This window comes from Mesocricetus auratus, unplaced genomic scaffold (genome assembly GCF_017639785.1).
Source record: "Mesocricetus auratus isolate SY011 unplaced genomic scaffold, BCM_Maur_2.0 Super-Scaffold_100027, whole genome shotgun sequence".
NCBI classification, from domain to species: Eukaryota; Metazoa; Chordata; class Mammalia; order Rodentia; family Cricetidae; genus Mesocricetus; species Mesocricetus auratus.
Genome location: NW_024429208.1, coordinates 15,873,483 through 15,901,351, shown reverse-complemented (window position 1 = coordinate 15,901,351; position 27,869 = coordinate 15,873,483). Strand labels below are relative to the sequence as shown.

Here is a 27,869-nt window from a genome sequence, read left to right as displayed (position 1 = left end):
TCTCAGATTCCAGGATTAAAGGCATGTTGTACTAAATTTATTATTAATTTTCTACTCAGAATAGGCTTGTGGGAGAATTTGAATGCTTAACAATGTTTTACAAAAATATATTAATTCACACACACACATACACATAGTCTCTCTCTCTCTCTCTCTCTCTCTCTCTCTCTCTCTCTCTCTCTCTCTCTCTCTCTTTCTCATGTATTTTGGTCTTACCACCCAAGTATCTTCTTCTAACTTCCCCAGACTTCCCCAGTCTAGGACCATCTCCCTCCTGACTTGATATCTCTTTAAAAATTGCTATTGTTTTTAATAACCGTGAGTCCCATTTGAGCTGACTATGTGTGAGTATGAATAGGTGTGGGGTAGCTGGTCCACTGCAGGGGGGGATATGGGCCATCTACCAGAGACTACATCCCCAAAGAAAAGTGACCCTCTCTCCCTTGGCAGCCATTGACTGTCAATAGGTCCTCAGCTGGGTGTTTTCAAAGCCCCTCCCCATCCGTGCTGGACTTTTGGCTGGCTTGGCACTGTGAACTACCGTGTGCATCAGTCATGCCATGTTCAGAAGACAACATTTCACAGCTCGCCCCTCCCCTCCCCACTCCTCTGGCTCCTGCACGAGACTCCAGCCTTGTCATACAGCCCAATCAAACAGAACCCAAACTGAAATGGAAGGTCAGAGGCATTTGGTATTGTCCCATCAGTGAAACTTGTAATACTGAGTAAGAAAGTGCATTTCAGCAGTGACCCTCATACCACCCAAGCAGGACGCAACTGAACTCGGTGCAGACTCCATTAGATTGGGATGCATGTCTCTTATGATGATCAAAACATTTGCGCTTTGTGTAAGTTACATTGTATATTTTTTGCTCCAGTGTCAGAATGTGCCCGGCTTTGTGTTTGATCCCCAGGCAGGCAGCCTTGGCAACACTAATTAGTGAAGAAAACAGACAGCGTTCAGGTGAGGTGAACTGTTTCAATTCAAGAGAAAATGGTCTTGTGAACATTAGATAAAAGTAGATAGACTCCGATCTGCTTGCTTTAGGGGGTGTGTGTGGAGATGACTACAAAGATTCCTTTTACTGTCTGCATCCCTGATTCCTTCATGCTACCCCATCTCTGCACTCTTCCTGTCTCTCATAGTAACAGATGACAGCAAGAGCTCTCTCGTTTGTGTCAAAATACAAAACAAAACAACCCCCCCAAAAAACTTGCGCAATAATTAGCTTCTCCTCACTCTGGCCTTCTCTGCCTATACATACCAGCAAGCCTGCTTTCTCTGCTGCCAAAATGTAGCTCACTTACATCTACTTTCTATCAGCAAGGCCATTTCCTGCTGCAAGTCAGGCCATTGTCTCCCCCCTGGACAACCTCTGCAACCTGTGTCTGATCTGCTGTCACCACGGTCCACACAGTCATGCCACTCTGTCCCCATTTGTGCCTGGCTCCCTCTGAGCTTTCACAGAATCTTAGTCTAACTTTTTACACTCAGTCTCTTCGCCAGCATACGGAAGTATTTCCTACTTCAGGGTCTTAGGGCAACCGCCCCTTCTCTTGGCCGTCTGTCCCTTCCCATTGTGACTCTGTCTTGTTCTGAAAGCCTCATGTCACACTCCTCTTCACACCTTCTGAAGCTCTGACCAGCCACCTCCTGCAGCCAGCCTGGGTCATCCCACAGCCTGTCACTGGGATACTTCCTCCACTGGGGTTCTGAGCTCTCCTGTGTCCCAACTTTGCCAAGTGTTTCCTGCTAGAACATAAGTGCTAAGAATGCAGAGACCCGCCGTTCGGTGTTAGTCATCTTATTTCCACACTGGCAACTGGCAGTAACAGGGGTGATCGGTGCACAGCTGTGCATCAGACAGCTTGCAGTGTGTGTGGACTTTACAAGGCGTTGCAGTGTTTTGAAATGTAAGCATGAAGAGGGGAGCATTTAGCTGGGTTGCTTTGGCTTCGGCTCTGACAGCGTGCTTAATTTCTTTCCCGAGTGCTCATGGGTTATCCAGTACTCCTTGGAGCAGCCTGGAAATGAGGAGGAGGCAGATGTCATGTCATTTGACAGATAAGAAAGTGACACTCAGATGAAATGACTTGTGCAAATTCATATTCAAGTGACACAAAGGGATCATAGAAGCTTTTCTCTACTGAAATATAACATTTTGTAAAGAAGAACTGGGTTTTTTCCTTAGCTGCAGAGTTGCACCACTGAAGAGAAAAGGGACCAGAGAAACAATAAATAAATAAATAACACCAGATGAATAACAATATTAAAAAGAATAAGATGTAAACATAAGTGATTATCTTTTTGTGTCCAGGGTTCAATATATATTATGCAATTCATTGGTAGCCAGGCAAGTATATGCCCATTTTCACAAAAACTTGTTTTAAAGACTTAAATTTCATATATTCTTATAGTCGTTAGTATATTATAATAGATTTTTAAGTTCTGTGGGTGTTTTTTAAAATTGGGAAAAAATCTCTAATATATCTTAAGTGTTCTAACTAATCTGCTTTTGAATACAGATTTTGTTTGTCAAATACACAAAGGCATCTATAACATTGGTAATAAATGTTACATGAGCTTTTTGGTCTCCAGACATCACCTCTTTGACTCTCTGTTGCCATGGATTTTCATTTGTATTCCAGGGAGCTTGGGTTGCCATAGAGAACGTGTGGTTGTAGGGGCGTTGCCATGACGACAGGCCGACATTACGTATTTTTCAGCATCGGCTAGCTGGAGGTGACAGGGAATGCAAATGGTATTTATTTAGGAGCCCAATAATGAAAAACAAAACAAACAGCAGCTGTGTGCCCCAATTATTGCCATCAAATATTTAAAATATGATGCTTGCTACCCTTTATTCCAATAAATTAAGCAGCACTGAAGGAAAGCTCTCCAAAAGGCTGTGTTTTAGCAGCTACTTAGCTGCTTCTCTGGAGATACTAAAAATTTTAATTGCCTCAAATGTTTCCTATGCATGTAAACATCTCCATGTCAGAGGAGGGATGCTCTCCTTTTAGCCTTCACCTTAACGGCCTTGAACAATATCGCTCAGGTATATGGGAGGAGACAAAGACAAGAGTGTTTTTGTCTTGGAAGTAGAACTCAGAAATTAAAAAAGGAAGGGAAAACACTTGGTGACTCTGTTCAATGTAGGTTTTCAAAAGAAAAAAACAAAAGCAAAAACAAAGCAGGGAGCTATTCTTACTAAGAGAATAAGGCCTGGGGTTGGAGAGGAACCTGACCACCTATTTGAAAGCACCTTGATGCATTACATGCTGTAGGGTTCTTTTTTTTTTTTTTAATTCGTGCCCCACTAGGCTGCACAGGTTAGCCCGTGTCTGCTAACAACACACATTATTGTTACCATATCAGAGCGACACCCTCGCTTCATCTCAGGGATAAGTAGAGCAACACTGAAAACAACTCAGCAGATCGGATCTCCAGAGAGAGAAGATTTGAAAAGAAGGTGTGTGTGTGTGTGTGTGTGTGTGTGTGTTTTAAGTTTCCTGCTTTTGTTCCTGCAATGTGTTCATTTTTTGCTCCCAACTCTGAGCCTCCCTCTGAAGATATGGGGATAGCTGGCTTGGAGACTGCTTGCCTTGTCTCTCTCAAGGCCAGGTGAAGAGACCAGCACTCTTCAGCCATCTTACCCGGATGCTTGAGTTTTCTCCTGGGCCACATAAATCCATTCCATCCCACAGCAGAGCGGTGCGGAGCACAGACTTGAGGGGTCACGGCTGGGTACTTCAGAGACTGGGGAACAGCTGCATTGCTCTTGGAGAACCTCCAGGGACCTGACAGAAAAATGTAAAAGCAGACAGCACATTACCAAATGCAACTTGCGTGCAAGAGAAGTACTTAAAACAACAGGAGTCTTTTTAAAAAGTTGACTTCTGGTAACTGGAGAGGTGGCTCAGTGGTTAGGAGACCCAGGGCAGTTTCCCAGCCTCCACATGGTGACTCGCAGCAATCTGTAATAGTTCCAGGGGGATCTGGCCCTCTCTTCTATTCTCTTTAAACATTGCACACACATGGTGCACAGCTATACACTCATGCAAATACCTAGACACATAAAATAAATATAAAAAATAATTAAAGCCCGCTTTTTAATTCACAGTGCTATGATACCAAGTAAAATCAATAGCAAATTAACCCAAAGCACCTTACATTGGATTGCTCAAACAATGGTCAACTTTCCACAGCATTGACCTATGGTCCTTCTGGATTCATGTGTAAAAGATTGGTAATGTCGTTGACAGTATGATACTATGATGGACTTAACATCAAACTTTTGGGCACTTAGTGCACCAAGAGTTAATCGTTTAAGTATGTGATCCGAGTATCCCATTTGTGTATTTTCTGCGCCATGGAATGTCTCAGAGCAGTGGATGAAGAAGCCTTCAGTCAGAGGCCTGCACTGTGGGGTCAGGTGGATGTGAGCCCTGGCTTGATTCATACTGGCTGCATGACACTGAGCAATTTAACTGGGCTTGCTGGGTCCTCATTTGTAGGACTGGATAGTAACAATTACTATGTGTCACATGGTTATAAGGACGCGTCCCCTTTGGAACTGACCTGATATGTAGAAAGTACCACTTCCAGTAGAGTGGGAAGAAATAGAGTTGGGGGTCAGAGGCACTCACTGATCATGATTGGTCAGAGGGCAAATTCTTGTCCAAAGTGAAGATTAATCATCTCAAAGAAGTCAGGTAATTAATGACACATTTCACTGGTTTTTTTTTTTTTTTTGGTCAGATTTAAAACAGCACACTCGACATTGACATGGTGGCCTTTGCACCATATCCCACAGCTCCATTTATTACCGAGCTTCCTCCATACTGGCTTAATCTTTCCAGTTGTCAGTCCTAGTGTGGATGTTTCTGGCAGCAGACTACAGGTGCATTTTTTATGAATAGCAAGAAGTAATGAGATCAAATGGAATTTATTTCCATGGCATCTCAACCCTCATTACCTGACTTCATTTGGCCTTGATGTATTTAATGTTTAACAGAAAAGGTAAATAGAAGATAGCTTATTTGTAGGAGCTATGGTGTCATGTCTAATTTCTGGCTATAATTTCCATCGTGGTCATACACGTAGTGTAGTGTGTGGATGATGGGTACCTAAGCTGGTCCAAGGCTGAGATTCAAACTGTCTTGTTTCTTGTCTGGCATGACCTGATACTGTGGAATGAGCCCTTTTCCCGCCTTTCAGTATCTCCACTGCCAAACATTTCTGTCTTCAATCTCTCATCCTATTTCATCAATTATGGCAAATGCAAAAGGCACCGTTCTTCACACTCCTGTCTTTTGCAGGTGTGTGTGTGTGTGTGTGTGTGTGTACGTGCTTGGGGAGACCAGAAGTTGATGTAGGTTGTCTTTTCTCTATTGCTCTCTACCTTATTTTCTGAGATAGGGTCTTTCACAGCACCTGAAGGTCACCTACCTAGGCTGTCCATCAAATCCTAGGGGTCACCTGCTTCCATCTTTCAGCCCCAGGATTTATAGACGCGCACCTACGCCCGGCTTCCTTACACTGTGCTGAGGATCCAGCCCAGGTTCACATGCTTGAGTTGCAAGCTCTGCCCTGATGGAGGCCCCTCACTAGCCCTTCACCCATCGCCGTGACTCCGCTTCCCTCCGTGTGGGTATTTTGAAAATGGCTCTGCCCCCATGCCCTTTCCACAGCTGGCTGTCTCCCTGTGTGCGGCCATTTGCCCTTGATCTACCTGCTGTACCTTCAAAGAGACAGGTAGCCCCTAGTCCTTCCTTCCTATCAACCCAGAGTAAACTCTACTCCCTCCCTGGCCCCACTCATTCTCAATGCTTTCTGGAGACTCAGCTGTTCTCATCATCCTTTGGATTATGTCAGGGTTGCTGGTGTCTCCCAAGCATAAGGTGCAGTGCCTTGGAAAAATTTGTAAGTTCAATGTAATTAACAGTAAATCCATTTATTTCCTGAATGCTGAAAATTTTAACCAACTGTCTGTGAACGCAAACCCCAAGCTCCCCTTAGATAGCAGGATTCAGGTAACTGTAATTTAAAACAGGCAGATTTCAGTATTCTCTGAGTGGAAATTAGCTTTGCCACCGATAACAAATACAGAAAAGAAACCCAGGAAGATATACGGTGACTTTTCTCAGCAGTAGGAATTACAAACATCTTCATATTTTATTGCAGCCATTTAAAGTACTCTGAGATATCGTTTATTCCCACACTGCCGAAGCACTGCTATTGTCAGTGGATTTATCACTCTGCTGTGCAATTTAATGTGTTAAGTGGAAGTACATGTTATCACAAATATTGTTTTTTAAAGTATGTTTAGTAATTATGTTTCCTTTCCAACCCTGTTTTCCTTTTTTGCACTTAAATCCAGTTTTGAGGGTCAATGAGATGATTCAATTGGTAAGGACTTGTGCTGACTGGTTCTATGTCAACTTGACACAAGCTGGAATCATTTTAGAAGAGGGAGACTCAATTAAGAAAATGCCTCTGTAAGGCTGGGATGTAGACAAGCCTGTAGGGAATTTTCTTAATTGGTAATTGATGTGGGAGGGCCCAGCGCATGGTGAGTGGGGCCATCCTTGAGCTGGTCATCCTGGGTTCTGTAAGAAAGCAGGTTGAGCAAGTCACGGGGAGCAAGTCAGTAAGTAGCACCCCTCCATGGCCTCTGGATCAGCTCCTGCCTCCAGGTTCCTGCCCTGTTTGAGTTCCAGTCCTGACTTTTTGATGATGGACTATGATGTGGAAATGTAAGTCAAATGAATGCTATTCTTCCCAACTTGCTTTTAGTTATGGTGTTTCATCACAGCAACAGGAACCCTTGCCACCAAGCCTGAAGACCAGAGTTAAATTTCTGGAACCCACATGGTGGAAGAAAAGAATTGGCTCATGCAAGTTGTCTTCTGACCTCTATGCCCCCAGGCTCATCTGTTCGAATACTTGGTCCCCAGCTGGTGGCGATGTTTAGGGATATAGGGGAATCTTTCTGAGGTAGAGGCTGGCTGAAGGAGTGGGTTTATTTGGCATGTGGGACTCCTTGGGATTTATAGTCTGGTTTTGCTTTCTGCTCTCTCCTTGCTCCCTGACCCAGCAGACAAAGAGCATTTTCACATGCCCATGGCCAGTCCACACCACAAGGGACCATGCTCAGTCATAACAAGCCTTCCCTTAAGTTGCATCTTGTCAGGTATTTGGTCCCCCAGTTTTGAGAAAAAGTAGCTATTATAATGCTGTAAGTCAGCACAACTGGTAAAGTGCCTTACGTTGTCTGTCCCATGTTGTTCTCTTGGGCCTTTAACCCCACTGTCTTCTGAACCTCTGAGCCCTCCCCATGCAATGCTCAGCTCTGTGGTTTTGTCTGGGTGTTCTCTGGGAGGCTGTATTAGCCTCACATAAATTATGTGGTTCTTCTGTGTATCTGCATGCTCCTCACTGGGATCTGCCTTGCACGGGGCATATTTTGGGGCCTGCTGGGTTTTGTTTAGTGAGCAGCCTTTGGCATAGGGATGGTGTCTTGTTGTCCTTTACAGCCCGTGATAGCTCCTAGCCTTCATAGCTCTCAGTCACCCCCAGAATGAAGACATTCATAGTATGTGCACATTCAATACTATGGTTTGGAGAGCAACCCAAGAAAATTCATGGCACTGGTAGAGACACCTTAGAATAGAGGCTGGTCCTCTGGTGTTGGGGGATGTTCTCTGGAGGATTCAACTGTATTTTAAAACATTGATGGGATGTTAAGAGTTAAGAGCAGTTAAGAGCAGTGACTGTTCTTCCAAAGGTGCTGAGTTTGATTCCCATCTCAACCATCTATAATGAGATCTGGTGCCCTCTTCTGGTCTGCAGGGATACATGCAGACAGAACATAGTATATATAATAAAAAAATCTTTTTTATAAAAAAGCATTGAATTCAGATTATCAGATAAACTCCTGTATTATGTTTTCTTTAAAGGCAGATGAGTGTCAGCGTCTTAAATGCTAATGGCTCAGGCTTGGTCCTCTTGCCCCAGTGTTAAACGTGACGTGTTAAATGTGACATGTTAAACGTGACGTGATAAGAGTCCATGTAACTTCATTGCCCCAAGTTCCCCTTTTCTTGTCTCTCATACCTGCCCCCTCCTCCCCCGACAAGGATTCCAGAATATGTTTCATTAAAATAACTCCAGCTTCTCTGTTCATAAGCTGGGGATGGTGGGGCAAACCCGTGATCTGGGCATTTGGGTGGCTAAGGTAGGAGTGTGGCCTCAAGTTTCAGACCAGCTGAGGCTACACTATGAGATAGCCTCAGAGATGTTTTTGGTTTTTTTTTTTTTTTTTTTTACTATTCTCCACATGCCCTCGGTGTATTTTAAGGAGCGGGTGTTAGGTGAGCAAGAAAGAAATGTCTCCTATCCTCCGTTTCCCCCTTTATAAATGATGCTAAAAGCCTCTTGTTAGTTTAGCTAATCTAGAAGGATCTAGAATGCTGGATGGTCAGGGGTGAGTTGGTTCCGTGCTCAGTAGCGAAAGCACAATGGTAGGCGCTAAAGATCTTGGTATATTTATTGAAAACCTATAAAATGGTATGTCCATAGGCATTTGAGGTTTTTATATAGGCTCATCTCTTAAAGGAAATGGAAATAAAATATCAGATTCAGACAAACAGTTCTGGGTTTTAATCACGTAAATGAGTCAGGGAGATAATATAGCTGTGGCTTCTCGTAGTTCTGGGTTGTTCCTGCACAGCCTCCTGAGAGGGCCTGCTGTGGAGCAGTTTCTTCTAATAGCCTCTTCCTTCACGCTATTTAGCAGATGCATTTGTGGATCTGAGGGGGCATCTCACTGAGGCTGGCTGTGGCGGTGTTACTTGGCTGAAGGCATATCCGTACCGCCCTTAAAACTTAGTGCTCTGCTGTGACACTCCCTCTTTGGCCTTGGTCTGTCTAATCTCTTTAGGTGTCACGTTCTGTTTTTTTGTTTTTGTTTTTGATTTGAACAACTTTTTCTTACTGACCTTGCTGTCCTCTGTAATTTCAGTTTTTCATATTATTTTAATTGAAACAAATATTCAGGTAGAAGCATATAGCTTAAAGAATCCATTGCTTCTGGTGCAGTTTTTTTTTAATATTTCAAATTAATATGAAAACTTCTGAGCTGTAGTGGTACATGCTTTTAATCCTAGCACTTGGGAGGCAGAAGTAGGAGGATCTCTGAGTTCAGGTCCAGTCTTATCTACAGAGTGAGTTCTAGGACAGTCAGTGCTACACAGAGAAACCCTGTCTTAAAAAAAAATAGCAAACAATCAAGAAACTAAAACAAACATGGAAACTCAGCCAGCTGTGGTGGTGCACATCTGTAATCCCACCACCCAGGAGGATCACTGCAAATCTGATGCTAGATTGAGCTACAAAGTGAGTTCTAGGCCAACCTCCGCCTGGGCTACAGTGAAACATTGTGTCAAAAAGCAAAAATAATAAAGCAAAACAAAGTCAATGGGAAGCGTGAATCTAGGAGGGCCTTTGGATCCTTGTCTGTAGAACAGGAGGAGAGGGGAGGAAGGCTGGGCAAGAAAGTATCTGTGGGTTTTGTTAGTGTCAGGCTCTTATTTGTAAAATGAGATGAGCACATTCCTATCTCTAGACATGGTTCATCCCTGTTGCATATTAAATGTACAGTTGCTTGAGGAAGACTGCTCTTTTTCCATTGCTAATAAAGCATCCCTTTCCTTCCTCTTTATTCATTAAGGAAAATCACCACTTTAAAGCAGTCAGTGATCTCCATAATTAGTGTTATTGTTAATTTTTTTAAAAAGTCACTGCAAAGCAAAACAAACAATAGAACAATACAAATAATAACAAACTCCACAGGGTGGTATTCAAGTGCCTTGCTGGGTTCTGGTGATGTCCACATGGGAGGTTTAATTCACCCTGAGCTCTTGGTAGCAGATGGAAGTCTTCAGATACTACGATGCTGAAATTCTCTGGACCTGGGCTTGAACTTAGGCCTCTGTATCTTCTTAGTGGTAACTTCAGGAACGTTACCACTCCCTGTGAGCCTCTGTTGCCATGCACATGAGGTGGAGATAATAAAGGTACCTCATTCACAGAGTTGTTTCGAGAGGATGAAGGAGATATCTGAGTGTTGTGGAATAATTGTACACTGTGTGAAGATGTATCTGCTGTGATTGGTGTAATAAAAGCTGAACGGCCAATTGTTAGGCAGGAGGTAGAGGTGGGACTTCCAGGGAGAGAAAGGAAGAGGAGAATCTAGGTGCACAAGATGCCAAGAGACACGGAGAGGAAACAGGAGGTTAAGATGAAAGAGAGGTAATGCCACACGATTACTATAAATGGGTTAATTTAAGTTATAAGAGCTAGTTAGGAACAAGCCTGAGCTACATATAGGCTGAGCTTTCATAATTAATAAAGAGTCTCTCTGTTATTATTTGGGAGCTGGCTGGTGGGACAGAGAAAGACTCATGACATTTGATCAGGGCTGAACTTGGTGGTGGCACTGACACCTGCAAGGACTGACTCTCTCCATTTACCAATTCCTGGTCTTTATACAACTAACCTTGATTTTCACATACAGAGCATATACACCTTGATAGTGGTGCATTTTTCATATAATGTAAAGACTCATTCTTTATCATCATTGACATCAAGTTGATGTATGTATCAGACTTGGAGAGGCCATAGATTCAAGATCTGTTTGAAAGTAAGCTGTGGTTGTTTGACTAACAATGACCCCCCCCCCAAAGGCTCATGTATTTGAATACTTAGTCACCAGGAGTGGAGCTGTTTGAAAGAATTAGAAGGATTAGGAGGTGTGGCCTCGTTGGAGGGAGTATGTCACTGGGGGTGGCCTTTGAGGTTTCTAAAGTGCATGCTAGACCCAAGTGCTCTCTCTCCTCTGTCTCTCTGTCTCTGTCTGTCTGTCTGTCTGTCTGTCTGTCTGTCTGTCTGTCTGTTTCTCTCTCTCTCTCTGTGGATGGATCAGGATGTATCTCTCAGCTATTGCTCCAGCACCCGCTAGTGTGCCAACGTGCCCCCCCCATGATGATAATGGATTGAACTTCTGAAACTGTAAGCCAGCTCCACTAAAGATTTTTTTCATAAGAGTTGCCTTGGTCATGGTGTCTCTTCACAGCAACAGAACAGCAACTAAGACACAAGCCATGGTGAGAAGAATCTATCTACCTATTTAACAAAACCAAAAATCCTATGTTTCCCCTACTGTTCCCTGGTTGTTTTGTAGGTCAACAGATAACAGTCTTGGCACCACACCGTGCCTTTCATTCTCATTAGTGTCATGATCAGGGTGTAGAGTAACACTTGTCTTTTGTCTAGGAACCTTGGACACAAAACCCAGTGAATGAAAAAGACACGGGGGATAGTTTCTATTTAAAGTCTATTGTACTAACATGAATTATAACTGATTTAATCCTGTTTCATTTATTCTGTTTAAATACATCCACTTATCACCAGCATATGGCTGGCAGAATGAGATTAGGGGAAGACAAACTCTGTTAGAGGCTGGACTCGGTGTGGGGAGGTTTTGGTGAAGCTGCTGATTAAGGAGGATGGGTATGGGTGAGTTTTGTCAAGGCTTTGTCTTGGAGGTAGCTTCTAGGAAGCTCGTAGGCCTCTCCCGGATGTGGGTTGGAGAAGAGGATTTGGAGTTCAGAGAGGTTTGAATGGACAGTATTTGAAACTCCTGTTAGGGCACAGGGAAAAAATGCAGGAGGCGAGGCTGTTTTCTTAGAAGAGGCAGCACTGACCTACGTGTGGAACAAAATGGTAGCTTTGTGGCCTTCACCACCTCCCTGGAAGCAGGAAGGTGAACTTCTGGGAGGCTTCCTAAACGGAGCCTGTAGGCTTTTTTGTATTCCTACCTTCTATTTCCTATGGAAGCAATTGCTCAAGCAAAACCATTCTAGAAGAGAGCAGAGCGACACACATTTACTTAGGGACAGACAGTTGGAAGCAAACTTGTGCTTGAACGCTGTGGAGGCCTAGAGGGAGGGAGATCTGGACCAAAGCTTGATTGGTAACCATAAAGGACAGCAGATGATAGGGTAGAAGCAAACTTGTGTTTGCATGCTATGGAGGGCTAGATATGTGCCCACAGATACCTCATCCCTAACGGCCTTCTGGGGACGAGAATAACAGACAGGGGCCATTAGTATACTACTCTGGCTTTTTCCTTCTGCTCTGCTTGCATCATCATCTCCATCTTTTCTGTTTCTACTGGCCACCTTCTTCTAGGAGCTTCTCTCCAGGCAGAGTCCTGCCCTTTGTAGATGTGGTGTCAGTGCTGTTAGTGGCTACAGCACTGAAGGACCTTGTCCTCTTTTCCTCAGAATGACGTGGAAAAAAATCCCAGTCATGGTCTTTTCTATACGGTTCATTTTCTATAGGAACATTGATGAGTGCTTCCTACCCAGTGAGCCATCTCTCCAGCCCCTTTGCAAGTTCATTGCTAGACACCGTACCAAGGTTGTGTCATTCCTTTGCTTTGGTGTGAGTTTCCCCGTATTCTGCACTTGTCTAAGGTGCCTCTGAAGCATTGCTCTTTTGTTTTACTACATCCTCCTAAGTGGGTTCCAAGTTTTTTGCTTTCGCTGCATTGATGATGTGTCAAGGTAAGTATGAAAGAGAGATTCTTCATTCTTGCTAAACATTTGCTTGCTTTTTGTTTTCTTTTTTTTTAGGGTGACTTTGGGTCCTATATTTCACGAAGCTCACAAAAGGTAAGGAAAATATTTAAACTCTACAAATATTTTGCCCCAGACATCTGTCATTTTTTTTGTTAGGAACATCTTTTTATTATTGATTTTGAAATATTCGACATCGGCCATTGCTCTATTGTGATAGCCGTTGTTAAAATCACATCTTCTATCTCACCATCTCTCTGTGTCCATTGGTTGAACTGGGATGATTTCTTTAGTGGTTCTAATGTCAGCAGCACCTTAGTTATATGGGTAAAAAGATGAGGGGTGGGATGGGGGACTCATACCTTTTATCCCCAACATAAAGGGATTCTTCTGGACATTTTGAATGTCGCAGGAGCATCTCCTCAAACCTCTGGCTGGCTGGAGGAAACCCCACTGCTTCTTGCCTTGGAACCCTGCCTGTCCAAGCCATCCAGCCCCCCTTCTCTCTTCCTTATCACTATAGTATTTCAGAGGCCCTCTGAGATTCACATATTTGAATGCTTAGTCTCCGGTTGGTGGAAAAGTTTGGGAAGGATTAGGAGGTGTGGCCTTTTTGGAGGAGGGGTTACCAGGGGCAGGCTTTGAAGTTTCAGAAGCCCATACCATTCCCAGTTAGATCTCTCTGCTTGTGGATCTGAATGTAAGCCTTCAGCTATTGCTCTAGTGCCATTCCCGCCCGCCTGCCACCTTGCTCCCTACCATAATGGTCATGGACTCTAACACACCCTCTAAACCGTAATCTAGCTCCCAATAAAATCTTCTATAACAGTGGTTCTCAACCTGTGGGTCCAGATGTAGTGATGTTGACAACCCAAAGTAGCCATCACAGAGTCCTAGCTGCAAACTCGGGGGATGTTTGTAGATGGCCTCTATGTAGAAGCTGTCAGAGGCCATAAAGCTATGGTTCTCAACCTGTGAGTGGCAAGCTCTTTGGGGATCAAATGATCCTATCACAGACATTTACATTGCAGTTCATAATAGTAGTAAAATTACAACTATGAAGTAGCAATGAAAATAATTTTATGGTTGGGGGGTCACCAGAACATGAGGAACTGTATTAAAGGGTCACAGCATTAGGAAAACTGAGAGCCGCTGCTTCATAACTTACCTTGTTCATGGTGTCTGATCACAGTAATTGAAGAGTGACCTTGGTTCTGTGGTTGTAGTCTATGTTTATTGAGGGAGCATTTAAGTTGCGGGGTCCTCGCATTAGTCTGGTGATTTAGATGCCTTTAAATGTGAACAGGGTATCTGGAGATTAGAATGCTGTCAGAGTGTTGTGTGCTTGAGAGGAAGACGGAAGGAAGCCACAGGCAAATGCCGGCTTCCCTGGTGGTCAGTGGGCCATGAGTAACCGGGAACAATGTGCACCGTGCCAGGCTGAGTCTTCATCCCAATGATACAGCTCTTGGAGCTGTCAGCTTTGATTTGTTCCAGCTTTAAAGGTGCAGGTTACAAGGAGCTCAAGGAAAACTGCATGAGTGATTCCGACTTAGGTCATACCTAGCATACCTGGGAAGGTGTGTCTTCAGTCTACATTGGGCACATCAAGGCCACCATTGTGAGGGTGCCTGATGTCCTCCAAGTCCTTCTGGAGACAGGGACTTTACATGAGACCCAGAAGTGACAGTGAAGGTCTGGGGCCAGCACTCAGTTGGCAGAGTGCTTACCTAGCATGCATGGGGGCCTGAGTTTGATCTTAGCACTGCATGAACCAGGCGTGATGGTCCATGCCTGTAATCTGTAGTCACAGTACTCTAGTGTTGGAGGTAAAAGGATAAGAAGCTCAAGGCCATCCATCCTCAACTGCATAGAGAATTCCAGACCAGCCTGGCGTACACAAGACCCTATCCCTCTCCTCCTTTCTCTCTCTTGCTCTCTACTCCCCTCCCCTTCCCCACTCTTTCTCCTTCTCCCTCTCCCCCCTCTCAGGCACACCCCCCTCACCCACATACACACACATACACACACACACACACACGTGCGCGTGCACATGCACGTATGCATGCACATGAACAAATGAAAGTATGTGGGCATAGGCTGATGAGTGGATTCTTCTTGAACGTTTGTGCTCAGTAGGATGAAAACCTCTTCGCTTTCACTGAGGAATCCTAGTCCCTAAGCACCTACCTGTGACATCTAAGGAGGAACATTTGTATCGTTATTGAATATAAAGAGAACAGATTCTTGTAGGCCGGTTAGCAAAGGGGTCAATGAGGCAAATGCATGCATGGGGATAAAGGAAGAATGGATGCCCTTAACCTGAATCCTTTTCACAGTGTCCAGTTGACTCACACAGAACTACTGTAAGGATCTGTGAACACAGCTCAGTGGGTCTCCGGCTTAGCTAGCATGCATGCAGCTTAGGGCTTAATTCCCCAACACTGATAAATGGCTCATGGCAGCAAATCACCTGTAATATAGTACCAGAGAGGTGGATACAGGAGAATGAGGAATGTAAGGTCATCCTCGATAAATTGAGTTGGAGGCTAGCCCGGGCTCTATGAGACACTGCTTAATAATAAAACAAGACAAAACAAAAATATAACCAAAGAAGTCATCTTATAAACCTCAGCCCTCCAGCACCTACTTATATCATAGTGGTAATTGCTACCAGTATAGCACCCCCTGATTGCAGTTCTGGCTTCAGGGCTCAACGACCCAGGAGCTACACTGAGTCTCCCCCAGACACAGAGATACTGTCTGGGATCTTCTGCCCTGAGAACTTTGAATTTTCTGATCTCCCCCCTTCCCCCTTCACCTTTCCAGAACCACTTCAAAGTTGCTAAGGACTTCAGAAATGAAATCTGACATCAGTGTTTTCTCCCAGACATTGATGCTGTCTGGCTCCTGTGTCCCTGGAGATATAAGACCGTCATTTTCCCTGCAGGTTCATTATGCTTCGCTCGAATCCGTGCTGAGGATGTTACATTGTCCTTGAAAAATCTCTTAACAACGTGCTGGTGACACCTTTTGTTGGAGTGGGTGTTTAGAGTTGAGATTTCTGACGCTGGTTAAAGTTTCATTTCTGAAAATGCAGTGCTTAGTAAAACACCCACGAGAGAACTTTTGCTGTGCAAGGGCCCTGCCCTGATTTCTCTTCTCTTTTAAAAATAGATTCATTTTTGATGTTCGTTTTTAATTGTGTGTGCGTCTATGCATAGCATAGCATAGGCACACATGAGCATATTTGTGCGGGTACCTGTGGACGCCGGAAGAGAATGTTGGGTACCCTGGAACTGTGCTTACAGGCGGTTGTGACCCACCAGGTGAGAGCGCTGGGGACACAGCTTGGATCCTCTGGGAGAGCAACAAGCACTCTTAATGGCTGAACCATCTCTCCAGCCTTATTGATCTTTGGTCATTAAAGGATAAGGCGTGCTTTTATGTTTAATAAATATTTGGCTTCTATTTATTTATGTGGTTTCTTTTTTTTTTTTTGAGATAATGTTTCACTGTGTAGATGTTACTTGGCTGGCCTGGAACTCAAAATGTGAACCAGGCAGGTGTTTAACTCATAGGCATCTGCCCCCCGAGTGCTGGGATTAAAGGTGTGTGCCACCACATTTAGCTATTTTGATGTTTTGGTATTTTTATCACTATGCATTAATTATACACTTAATGAGGTTTGGTGTGGTGTCTCCACCCATGCATTCTACCGGCCCATCTCAAATCCAGTCTCCCTTTCCTCTGCCTCTCTCCCCAGCCCCGAAGCAGACTTGTAATAGTTCCTCCTGAATGTCAGTGCTGATGATTTTAAGCTTCCGTCTATGGTACAAGTTTCTTCCTGTGTCTGACTTAACCTCATTTAACACGATGTCTTCCAGTTCCATTGGTCTTGCTAAAAAATATGTGGATTTCGTTCTTCATTGCAGCTGAATAAGACTCCTTTGTGTGCCTTATATACAACATTTAAAAAATCGTCCAGCTAGGCCGGGCAGTGGTGGTGCACACCTTTAATCCCAGCACTCGGGAGGCAGAGGCAGATGGATCTCTGTGAGTTTGAGACCAGCTAGTTCCAGGACAGCCTCCAAAGCCACAGAGAAACCCTATCTTGAAAAACCAAAAACCAAAAACAAAAAAGAAAGAAAGAAAGAAAAACAACAACAAATTGTCCAGCTATTGGGCATGTGAACTGAATCCATTCCTTAGCTAATGGTGGCATGCAGGTGTCTCATCTAAATGATGAAATAGCTCTCTTTGGATGCACGCTCAAAGGGATAGCTCAATCATAGGCAGATCTATTTTAAGCCTTTTGGAGGAATTTTCACATGATTCGCCCTTATAGTTTGGCTGATTTGCATTTCCACTATCAGTGTATAAACGTCTTCACACGCTCTCTAGCAGCCATAGTCTGTGATTTTTTTCAAAGCCATTCTAACTAAGGTGGGATGGAATTGCATTTTCCTGATGGCTAAAAATGTTGAACATTTTCACGTATTTTGGGCCATTTTATTTCTCCTTTAGAGAAATCTCTTCAGATGCCGTGTCCATTTTTAAACAGGATTGTTTGTTATCTAGCTGTTAAGCGTCTTGATTTTCTTATATATTCTGGGTTATCTATCCTTCATCAGATGAATTGCAGGGAATCCCCTCCTTTTCGTAGTCTGTAGGTTAACTTCACTTGTAACTTGTCTACACATCTGCAGGCATTATTCTTACTGAATGTTATTACTTTGCATGCATTTTTATATGTATACTTATAACACTACACATTCTCTAGGTTTCCTTTCATTACAAATATTTTTCCACATTTGGCATTTTCAATGCACTCAGAAATCACCTAAAAATCAAGTAAACCAACATTGTTTCCTGACCACAGAAGAACTGCTGGTTACAGAATTGCTTTCCAATATGTGTGTTTTTAGAGTTTATGTCTGTGCACAATTTATGAATTCATTTTTGGGGCACTGTAGCTGAAAAGTAGCCTGGAATTATTTTGAGTGTGTTGACTTCTATGTGAGGAGTTAGGCTGGTGTTAATGTGTCCCATATTAAGTTGGATAGACTTATGAACTGTGCTGTGGTAAGATATACATAAATTTTAATTTCTTTGAGGGAGTGAAGTGGATTCCAAGTTATTTGCGTGTTATATATCATGTTTTCAAAAAACAAACAAACAAAAACCCCAACTCTCAGGAGAATCTCCTACTAGCAATAACATTTAATGTCATATCTAAATTCATGCCACATCGAAATTTGCTGTCACATCTGAAAGTCTATGTGAAGACACCATAACTCAGCAGCTAGCATGTAAATGAGGACCCTGGGCCTCTATTGTGAGTTTTGGTTCTTGCATCACATCTCTCTGATGAGAAATGTGATCTTATCTTGGGTAATGCGTTGACTCCTGACTCCACTGCACTTCCTGCAAGAGAGCAGCTTGGCTTAGTGTGAGAACACTGCTCTGAGAACTTGGGTTGGTTTTCAATGCTGACTTCCTGAGATTTGAAACCACCTAGGAGGTACACCTCTGGGTTCTTTGTGAGGGTGGTTGGGGGGGGGTTAACTGAGGAATGATGATCCATTGTGAGCATGGATGGTACCACTTTAAGGGCTGGAGTCTCAGGCTAAATAAAAATGGGAAACCTGTGAGGCCAGTTAGGCACCTGTGCTCAGCACACTCCCCTTCCTGACTGTGGATGCAATGTGATGGGCTGCTCCACACTCTTGCCACCAAGCTGCTGCGGTTGGCTATATGCCCTTTCTTAAAGCATAAGCCAAATTAATCCTTCCCTTAAGTTGCCTCTGTTGTAAATTTTCTTTGTCCTGGCAACAAGAAAAAGTATCTACTATAGACTGACTTCTAGATGCTTGTTGAGGGCCATGAGCAAACTGTCTGGTCACCTTGTCCCCCAACCCACTGGCTTCTAGAGGAGTCTAAAGGTAGGTATCTCTCTCAGAGAGTTGCATTGGGAATGGAATGCGAGTGCACCATTTTCCAGAAGGCTCTTGGCACACAAGATGTGCTTGATGAATTTTAAATATCACCAGAATTAACATGCAGATTCCCCTTCCTCTTCCCTTTCCTCTGTTGCTGGCACTCGAGGAGAATTTTCTACGCAGTGTGGTATGCCAAACCGTAAAAAGTAGGGAATCTAAAAATCTCAGTGTAACAACACAGCAGTAAACAAGACCTTGATATAACTGCCCAGGAGATGTTCCACAAGCCATCATCAAGATCACTTCTGACTATGTCCACCTCTCTGGCTCACGTCTCTCCTTCCTCAGTCATTGACATTGAGGGTGTCAATTCATTCTGTCATTGAATGGTATGCACCTGTTTAACAGTGTCTATCTAACATAATCTGTATCACTGAAGTACTACATATAATAAATAGGTATCAATGCACACATAAACAAATGCATGCATATAAAATACACTTCAGTATTGTGTCTGGGATTCTAGCTCCCTGATGAGTCCTTGACAGGAACTATAGGGCAGAATGGTCCCATGGGTACAGCTTCCATGTGCTAAATACTGTTTATTCTTGGGTATAGTATTGCTCAAAGTTCAAGGCCAGGCTGGTCTACATGGTAAGACTCTGTTTCGAAACTAAACCAAACAGACAGGTATAGGATATGTCATCCTCAAATGGGATAGCTTGGCTAGGTCCTTTCCTATGTGTTTTTTTTCTTATTTAAGCTCTGTTTCCTCCAAGCAACCATACTGTTTCCTTCTTCCCAGTGGACCTGTGTGCCTCACAGCTGCTGCTCAGTGCAGAATCCAAGACTAGAGGGTAGACATTTATTTTACCTGAGACTCTCCACAAAATAGGGTACACATGTGTTTGTCCTCTGGTTCACAAAACATAACAAGGCTTCCCGAGGGCTGGCTGGGCACATACCACCTGCCTTTACTTAGCGACTTCAAATGGTGCAGTGGAAGCAAAGGAAGGATCTAGAATATACTGAGTGGCGGCTGTGCATCGCTATTACATTAGTTGGATTGCCTATGACTTATGGGTAGGACACAGGCACCAAAGACCTGATTCATAGCAGAGCTCTGACTGAAACCCAGAGGCTACTGACTCCCCAAATCCCACTCTTTGGAAACTTGAGGGACATTTCTTAAGGTCTCCCAGTTGTACCATTTGAAATACTGAGTCTGACGGGCCACTCCCAGGAAATAGCATGGGATGCTAACCTTGGACATAGCAAGGACAGATTTTCCCCTTGGCCATAACTTCCTCCTGTCCCCATTTTTTGGCTTCAAGGTACAGCCCTTGTCCTTTGTGCCACACCTCCTGTCTGACTTCTGTCCTAACTCTTAGCCAGCTTTCTGTTTGCTAGATTTGTATTGTAACTAGGAAAGCCATACTGATGGCAGCATTTATTTATTTCAACTTGGATCCATTGTTTTGAATATGTAGCTGTAACTGGGAATGTGTCCAACCTTTTGACAAAACTATCAACAATTAAGATGTTGGTAAGCCCTGTTAGGCTTCCTGAGCTGACAGCTACTTGCAGCTGATACTGATGGAATGTATGGGCGTTAACTTCTGCTTGACTTTTTTACACAATGTTCCCAGTACCCAATAATCTAATAGGTGGACTCTTCAATGATTTGGTTTCTCTGGACCAAGTATGTGTGTATATCATATTGACTGAAAGCTGAATTTCAGTCCTGAGTGTTCTTGTCACATTGCCTTTGAGCCCTGGGTCTACGTGTGAAACATGTGGTTACTTCTTTATGGGACCTTTGCAACCCCAGAACCCTGCACAGCTCACAGCACCACTGAATAGTAATCAGTTGTATGCACCTGGGTTTGGAAGATAGTATGTTTTTCAGTTTCTGTCTTCAGTGGATGTGCATAACTTAGGAGTAAGACTGATTTAATGATCGCTCCCCCACACTAATATATAGATTCCATTTTTCTTTTTATAGTCCTAAATCTGTTCCCATTCAAACAAAGGGTTAAGCAGCCTCGTTTCCTGGACACCTCTGCCCAAGATAGACTTGAACTTAGTGTTCAGCAGCTTGTTGGATTCAGCAGCTTGTTGGGCACAGTCCATACATCTGCTCCGTGTGAGTGTTCTTCCTCCCGGATCTGGGACTCCGCACAAGTCACATTTTTGCCAGTAGACTTAGCTATTGATGATTTGATCGTGACATTTGCATGACGTAGAGGGTGCTTTGGAGGAAGGAATGCAGTGACTCACAGGGCAAGACAAGGCTGGCTGTCATGGAAGGAGAATACGTCTTGGCTAATACCCATTCCTCTTCTCCATTGAATTCTGTGCTCCTGGAGAATGCTGGCCTAGTTAATGATTTTGCTTATTGTTGTTATCATATGTGTGATATGTGTGCCTGAATGTGCACACACACATGCTAGGGTAAACATGCGGAGGTCAAAGGTAGCTTTCAGGAATCAGTTCCCCATGTGTGCTCTGGGCTCTGGGGATCAAACTCAGGTTGTCAGGTTTGTACAGCATTTAGCTACTGAGCCATCTTGATGGACCCCTAGACTGTCTTATCTCAGATGCCAGCCTCATAGATGTTAACCCAGCATTCCCTACAGTGATATCACGTGAGCCCAAAGAGGAAGAGCTTAGCAAGGCTTCACTTCATCGAGTGATGAAACACACTTGCCAGCCTCCAGTGGGTAACAGATACATACCTCTTTTAAATTCAAAGTGTGCATTTTACCATCAGAGTAAATGTTTTAAGGGCATCATTACATTTATTTATTTGTTTATTATATGTGTGTCCATGGGAGCTTTGTGTGGGGGTCAGAGATCAGCCTGCAGGAAATAGTTCTGTCCTTCCATCATGTAGGAATCGAACTCAGAGCGTCAAGGTTGGCAGATAGCATCTTTACCATCTTGCTGGCCTGGAAACCTTTACAGAGAAGCGTGGGATAGAAAGCGTTCTATATATTATCTTTGAAACCACCCTATGAGGGCAGTTACTTTGACTTATGAAAAAAATTAAATTATTTTTAGAGTCAGATTGTTATCAGTGTACCAAAAGAAAACGTATTCTGCAATCCAATTTGTAGCTGTGATTTTTCTGGATTTGTTGGTTTGGTTTGGTCATGAAATCCCAGTCAGGAAGCAGAGAGAACCGAGTGTAAGTACATAGCTTGTGTTCTCTTTATATTCAGTCCAGGGCCCCAGCCCATGCTTAGGTGCCACCTACATTCAGGGTGAGTCACTCCTTCTTGGTTCGGCCAGTCTAGAACCTCATTATAGACATGTATGTTAGGGTGTTTCTGAAGAGACTCTAGATCTCCTTAGGTTGAAGGTCAGTGTTAATAGAGTTGCGATTGAGCTGCATTTTTATTTTTCAAACATGTTTTCATGGGCAGAAATGATCTAAAAGTTGTCACTGTCAGCTAGTCATCTGAAGTCCCGGAAAGGTTCACACACGCTTACGTCATGGCCGCAGTGATGGGCAGCGTTGGCTAATCCGAGATGGATGTAGAGGCTCTTGCGTGTGTTCTGGTAACTGATGTTCCTGAGTCTTTAGGGGCTTCACATGAAATGGGCAGAGCTACCCTATTGATGCAGTTGTGCAGATGAAGATGCTGACCCTTCCTGTACATGACTTGCACAAAAGCACAGAGTTGATGTCTCTGCAGATGGAGACCAGCTTTATGAAAGCGCCCTCTCCACCACGACAGTCAGTGTAGACATAGCGCCCTCTCCACATCCCAGTCAGTGTAGACACAGCGCCCTCTCCACCATGACAATCGGTGTAGACACAGCGCCCTCTCCACCACGACAGTCAGTGTAGACACAGCGCCCTCTCCACATCCCAGTCAGTGTAGACACAGCGCCCTCTCCTCCATGACAGTCAGTGTAGACACAGCGCCCTCTCCTCCATGATAGTCAGTGTAGACACAGCGCCCTCTCCACCAAGACAGTCAGTGTAGACACAGCGCCCTCTCCACCACACCAGCCACTGTAGACATGCAGAGCTCTACCATCCTAGTCACCACTGGACTACATGCCCCATTGACATGGTTTCCTTGTAAGGAAAGAAAGGCTTTGCTTCTCCTGCCTTGGTTGGTCACTGGTGATTGATAGACACAGTGGCTGAGAGTAGTACCTCTCTGTGCATGCTCATGAGATCAGTCTTTTCTCTTAAGAGCATGTGTGCTAGGCTGATGCATCCTCTGTGGAGTCGTCATGAAGACAGACAGAAAGCCTAGACCTTAGCCGGTGACTGATAAATACAGAGAATGAGAGTAGATGAGCCCAGTCACTCTCTGTGTGCTTGAACAACCAAGCCTGTGGGCTCCTCCATCTGGTCATATGGTTCATCCGCTGTGGGACGGATGTGAAGATGGATAAAAGGGCCTGTGGACTGCGCTGAGGCCAGTGAAGTTTGATGGGTTTCCTTATTGGTCCTAGGCTTTCAATAGGGCCCTCTGTGAGCATCCAGTGCCCCTTCCAGGGACTTGGCTCACTGCTGTGATCAGTCATGTGCAAAGAACAAATCTACAGAAAGTCATATACAAGAAGTTTAAGTGAGCAACACAGACATTTGGTGCTTCTGGAGCAAAGGTCAGCTACTGCTCTGCCTTCTGAGTCCTGGACTTGATTTTTTATCTTTGAAGAGCTTGGGCCTCTGGTTTCAGGGACTTTGAAGCCTTCCCATTTGGGGGCTATCTGTCTGGTCTACTAACTGGAGGTGTTTTAGGTAGGTTTTAAAGCACTGTAGAATTTCCTTCCAGATCTCTGGCTCTAGAAATATTGAGGGCATTCTTCTATCCCCCACATCCTTTCCTGTAAATTTAGGTAACCTTGAAAAAAAAAACCATCCTAAGTACTTAGATTCTATTTCCGCTGCTGTGGCATAGAAATGTCTTACCTGTTAGAGCTGTGCTTAGGTTGATTGCTAGGCAACCAGGAGAGGAGTTCACGGGCTTTGCCACGAGCCAGCAATCACCACAGAGGCAGCGTTTCTTCTGATTGTTATTTTTATTATTATTTTGCTTAGCTCTCTCTCTCTCTCTCTCTCTCTCTCTCTCTCTCTCTCTCTCTCTCTCTCTCTCTCTCTCCTCTCCTCTCCTCCCCCTCTCTCTCTGGTGTTGTGTTTATAGTTTTTGAGGACTCTCTCTTTTTTAACTTGTAGAAATGCCTTTGGTCTAGACTCTGTACTTGTTAAAGGGGTTCTGGTGTGATCTTTGCTACATAAAAATGTAAGCCTGAACATCAACAGTGGCGTGTGGTCCGTGAGACCTGGGAGCCGTTAACTGGTTCTTAGGAGACGTCACTCTTCTTAGTCATTACAGAAGCACACATAGGATTCACACTCTTCCTGCTGTTCACTCTGGATTCTCTGGCATAAATCAGGGACCCCTGACCATACCGTGCCTTTCTGTCCCTGTTTTTGACTGTCTTCTTGGAGGAAATGCTTGGAGCCTTTGTAGTTAGAGCCTTCAGACTAAAATCTGTGGAGTCTCCTTTTGGTATAATTCCACACTGGCTTGTAGTCTTTTCTCTTTCAGATGCTAACAGACTCCATTTCGTTATCTACCACCTCATCCTTTTTCAATTTATTTTTTTAAAATAAAACATTGAATTGTGTGTGTTGTGTGTGATATTTATGTGCATGGCATATGTGTGTGTGGTTCATGAGTCTGTGTGGTCTGTGTGTGTGCACATGTTGTGTGGATGTATGTGTGTATGTTGTGTTTGTGGTATATGTATGTATGCCTATGTATGCAGGTGCATACTCCAGAGGGTGTCACTCCAGACACCAGAGCTGAATGTCAGATGTTCTCTAGTAATGTCCTTATTCCTTGGAGGTAGGGTCTCTCACTGAACTCAGAGTGAGGCTGGCAGCCAGCAAACCCCACTGATCCCCCTGTCCCACGGCACAGAAATTATCCATCTTTTGATGTGGGTCTTGGGGTCAAAAGCTGTGGGAAGTTATGTTTTCCGGGCTGCAGTGGGAGCCAGACGGGCAGCCCACGGTTCGTGTACCTGAGAGGGGAGTGTGGACTAAAGAAAGGCGAGCTAAAGAAAAGAGGGAGACACAGAACAGACGACAGGAGGGCAGGTTCAGTTAATACTGAATTCCACCACTCTTATATACCTTAACCAAAAAGCGGAACATGATATCATGTATACAGAACAAACAGACTTTTCTTCCTCATTTCTCCAAGGATTCAGTAACCACACCTTAGATTCAACTTCTCATTACCTGGCTTTGAGGGTCAGGAGTAACCACACCTCTGACCAGGTCTGTCGTTATTTAGATAAGACACCCAAGGCCAAGATCGAACAACCCCTATTGTAGCCATACCTTTGATATTTTACTAAGGACAGTTTTTGAACTCCTTGCCCTCGAGTCAAGGTGGCGTGGAGTCATCTTTGTGGGCACTGGCAAAAGCCCATGCTTACACAGCAAGCATCACTGCCCACTGGGCCATCTCTCCAGCTTCCCTTTCTTGATACACAGTGAGTGAGGCTCAAGGGTGTGCCCCGACTGTTCACAGGACTTAGTGATGGAGAGGAGGAGACAGGACGCAGGAACAGTATGGGGCTCATTCTACTGTCCCCAGTGAGGACCCGTAGATTGTGAGAACTGATCTCTGTGACTCTGATGCCCACAGCTCATACAATGCAGCCAATGCCTCTTGATGACTAGAGAGGCAAAAGAATTTCATTAGGAAAAAACGTGTATGGCACATTAGACCCATTTTTCTTTGCATGACTTATTTATGCCTGGGTTCCCCGAGTGCTGTCACCGTTTGGAGTAGATTTGAACAACATGCTAGACAGAGTGCCTCAAGATAGTCAGTTTGCATCATTGCACCCTGACTCTGCAGCTTTGGGAGTAGCTCTTTGTGTCTTTTTCCTCAAGATGGCCCTGCAAATTATTTAAAGCAATGAGGCAGAACATTAACACAGAATTGTTTTCAAATCTAGGGATATAATATTTTTATATAAACTCTAATATTCACCTCTTCCCATTTTCTCTAATCAGAAAATACTTTGCTTTATCACATGTTCAAGTCTGGCCCTCTATCTAATATTTCTAATATCTCTAATATCATAGAGTCTATTAGTATTATTGTGTTTGCTATCACACGCACACACACACACTTGTTTTTTGAGACAGGGTTTCTCTGTGCAATAGTCCTGGCTGTCCTGTAACTCACTCTGTAGACTAGGCTGACCTGGAACTCACAGAGATCCACCTACCTCTGCTTCCCGAGTGTTGGGATCAAAGGTATATGCTACCACTGCCTGGCTGAACATGTATATTTTACTGTGGTCTAATTGTTAGAAGAATAGAATGGTAGATTGGCTGGGCCCTTTGCCAGGTTTCCATTGCATTGTCCAGGGACACAGAAATGAAGCTGTAGTTTAAGTGGAGGAATCACATCTAAACAGCCAGTAAGAGGCCCAAGGGAAAGGCCCCCCTCATTAGTAAATAACATGATTAACATGCAGAAACCTTGGGCCTACCACAGGTCTGATTTCACGGATGCTGCTGACATACATGATACAGTATGCACATGATACTAAGTGCTGCCATTGCTACTCCAATGTAAAACTTTACAATAAGGCTTTACAATCACTATTGATCCATGTTCAAAGGGTGGTTTCATTTCCTGAGTAGGCATGTGCGTGCTCATGCACAGTCTTAATGCACAGCCCTCCTCTTGCTTTAGCAACTTGAATACTACAGGTGCGAGCCGGGAAGCTTAATGGCCTTTTCTCCCCTTCTGCTCAGTAATACACTACAGGGCTTGAGAAATGAATGGCTCAGTAGTTAAGAGCACTTGCTATTCCTCCAGAGGACCTGAATTTGCTTCCTGTTTTCAACTAAGAGGGCTCACAAATCACCTGTAATTCCAGTTCCAGGGACTCTGATGCTCTCTTCTGGCTTCTAGGGCCCCCGACACATGCATATACATGCAGTTATATAGGCATACACATACTTTTTTTTTTTACCAATTACACAACTCTGTTTTAGAATATTGTTAGCCTTGCTAAAAATTTGCAAACGCGATGTTCAGACACCAAGCCTGAATTCCCTGTTGTGAGCAAATGGCATTTTCGCAGTTACGTGTCATAACTAAGGGACTGAATTCCATACTCCTAGCATTGGCCCAGAGCCTCTTTTCTGATCCAGGATCTGTGTTGTGTTTAGTCACTGTAGCCCCTGTGGTCTTCTCTACTATGCCATCGTTCCTTGGGTGTTGGTGATCCCTTTGTTCTAAGGTGTGCTGCCTCGGTACTCCGTGGGATCCCCTGCAATCTGAGTTTTGCACTGGGGTCATAGGTCTTGGAAGCTCACTACAAAGGCAGAGTCCCCTTCTCATCCTGTATCAGGGTAGCTGCAGTGAACACGGTCTATCCACAATGATGCAGACCTTGGCTACCAGACAAAGGAGTATTTTCCGGGCTTTGCAATGCCAAGTTATTTTTTCCCATCCTTTCTACTTTCTGAATTTGGGGAATAGATTACCACCTGTCACTCACACCCAAGAGGACAAGTTCCACTTCCCTGAGTAGAGAGTGACTGTGTGTATGTGGGTGCAAGCCTCCTTGGATGCTTGGTTAAACCCCACCGACCTCTACATGACGGGAGAATGTTGTCTGATTTGATGTCTCTCCTCAGAGCAACTGTCAGGTCTCAAGGTCTAGAAGATGAATCCCTGAATAAACCCTTCCTTCTGCATATATTCTTCCTTTTTAAAAAAAGTTTTATTTGTTTATTGTGTATACAGTGCTCTGTCTGCATGTATGCCTGTCCTGCAGGTCAGAAAAGGACACCAGAATGCATTATAGATGGTTGTGAGTCACCATGTGGTTGCTGGAAATTGAGCTCAACCTCTCATCCATCTCTCCAGGACCCTATATATATTCTTGTTTTGAGATTTCTACTTGTCAAGATCTCTGTCCCCCTGCCTCCCCTCTCTCTATCTCTCTATATATCTATATCTATCTATCTATCTATCTATCTATCTATATATATATATATATATATAATAAATGTCTGTGTTCCTTTTTCTTTGGTGCTGGTGGATATTCATGCTTTGCATAGATAGATGAATTCAAAATGAAACATTATGCTATTTTCTTCTTCATTGATTTTTAACAGAAAGGAGTTACTGAATTGTGTACCTGACCTGGTGGCCAAGAGGGTAGCCATTCATGCAGTTGTGTTTTATTAATATGTAAGGATGCTGCCATTCT

General features: G+C 43.9%; 1 protein-coding gene across 1 annotated transcript in view; it reads left to right on the top strand.

Moving 5' to 3' along the window:
* The window catches only part of Ank3 (ankyrin 3), a 561,730-nt gene that overhangs the window by 59,159 nt on the left and 474,702 nt on the right, over positions 1-27,869 (top strand). The window contains exon 2 of the mRNA XM_040732583.1: positions 12,703-12,741. Within this exon, the coding sequence (XP_040588517.1) occupies positions 12,703-12,741 (39 nt within the window). The remainder of the gene's footprint in view (positions 1-12,702; positions 12,742-27,869) is intronic.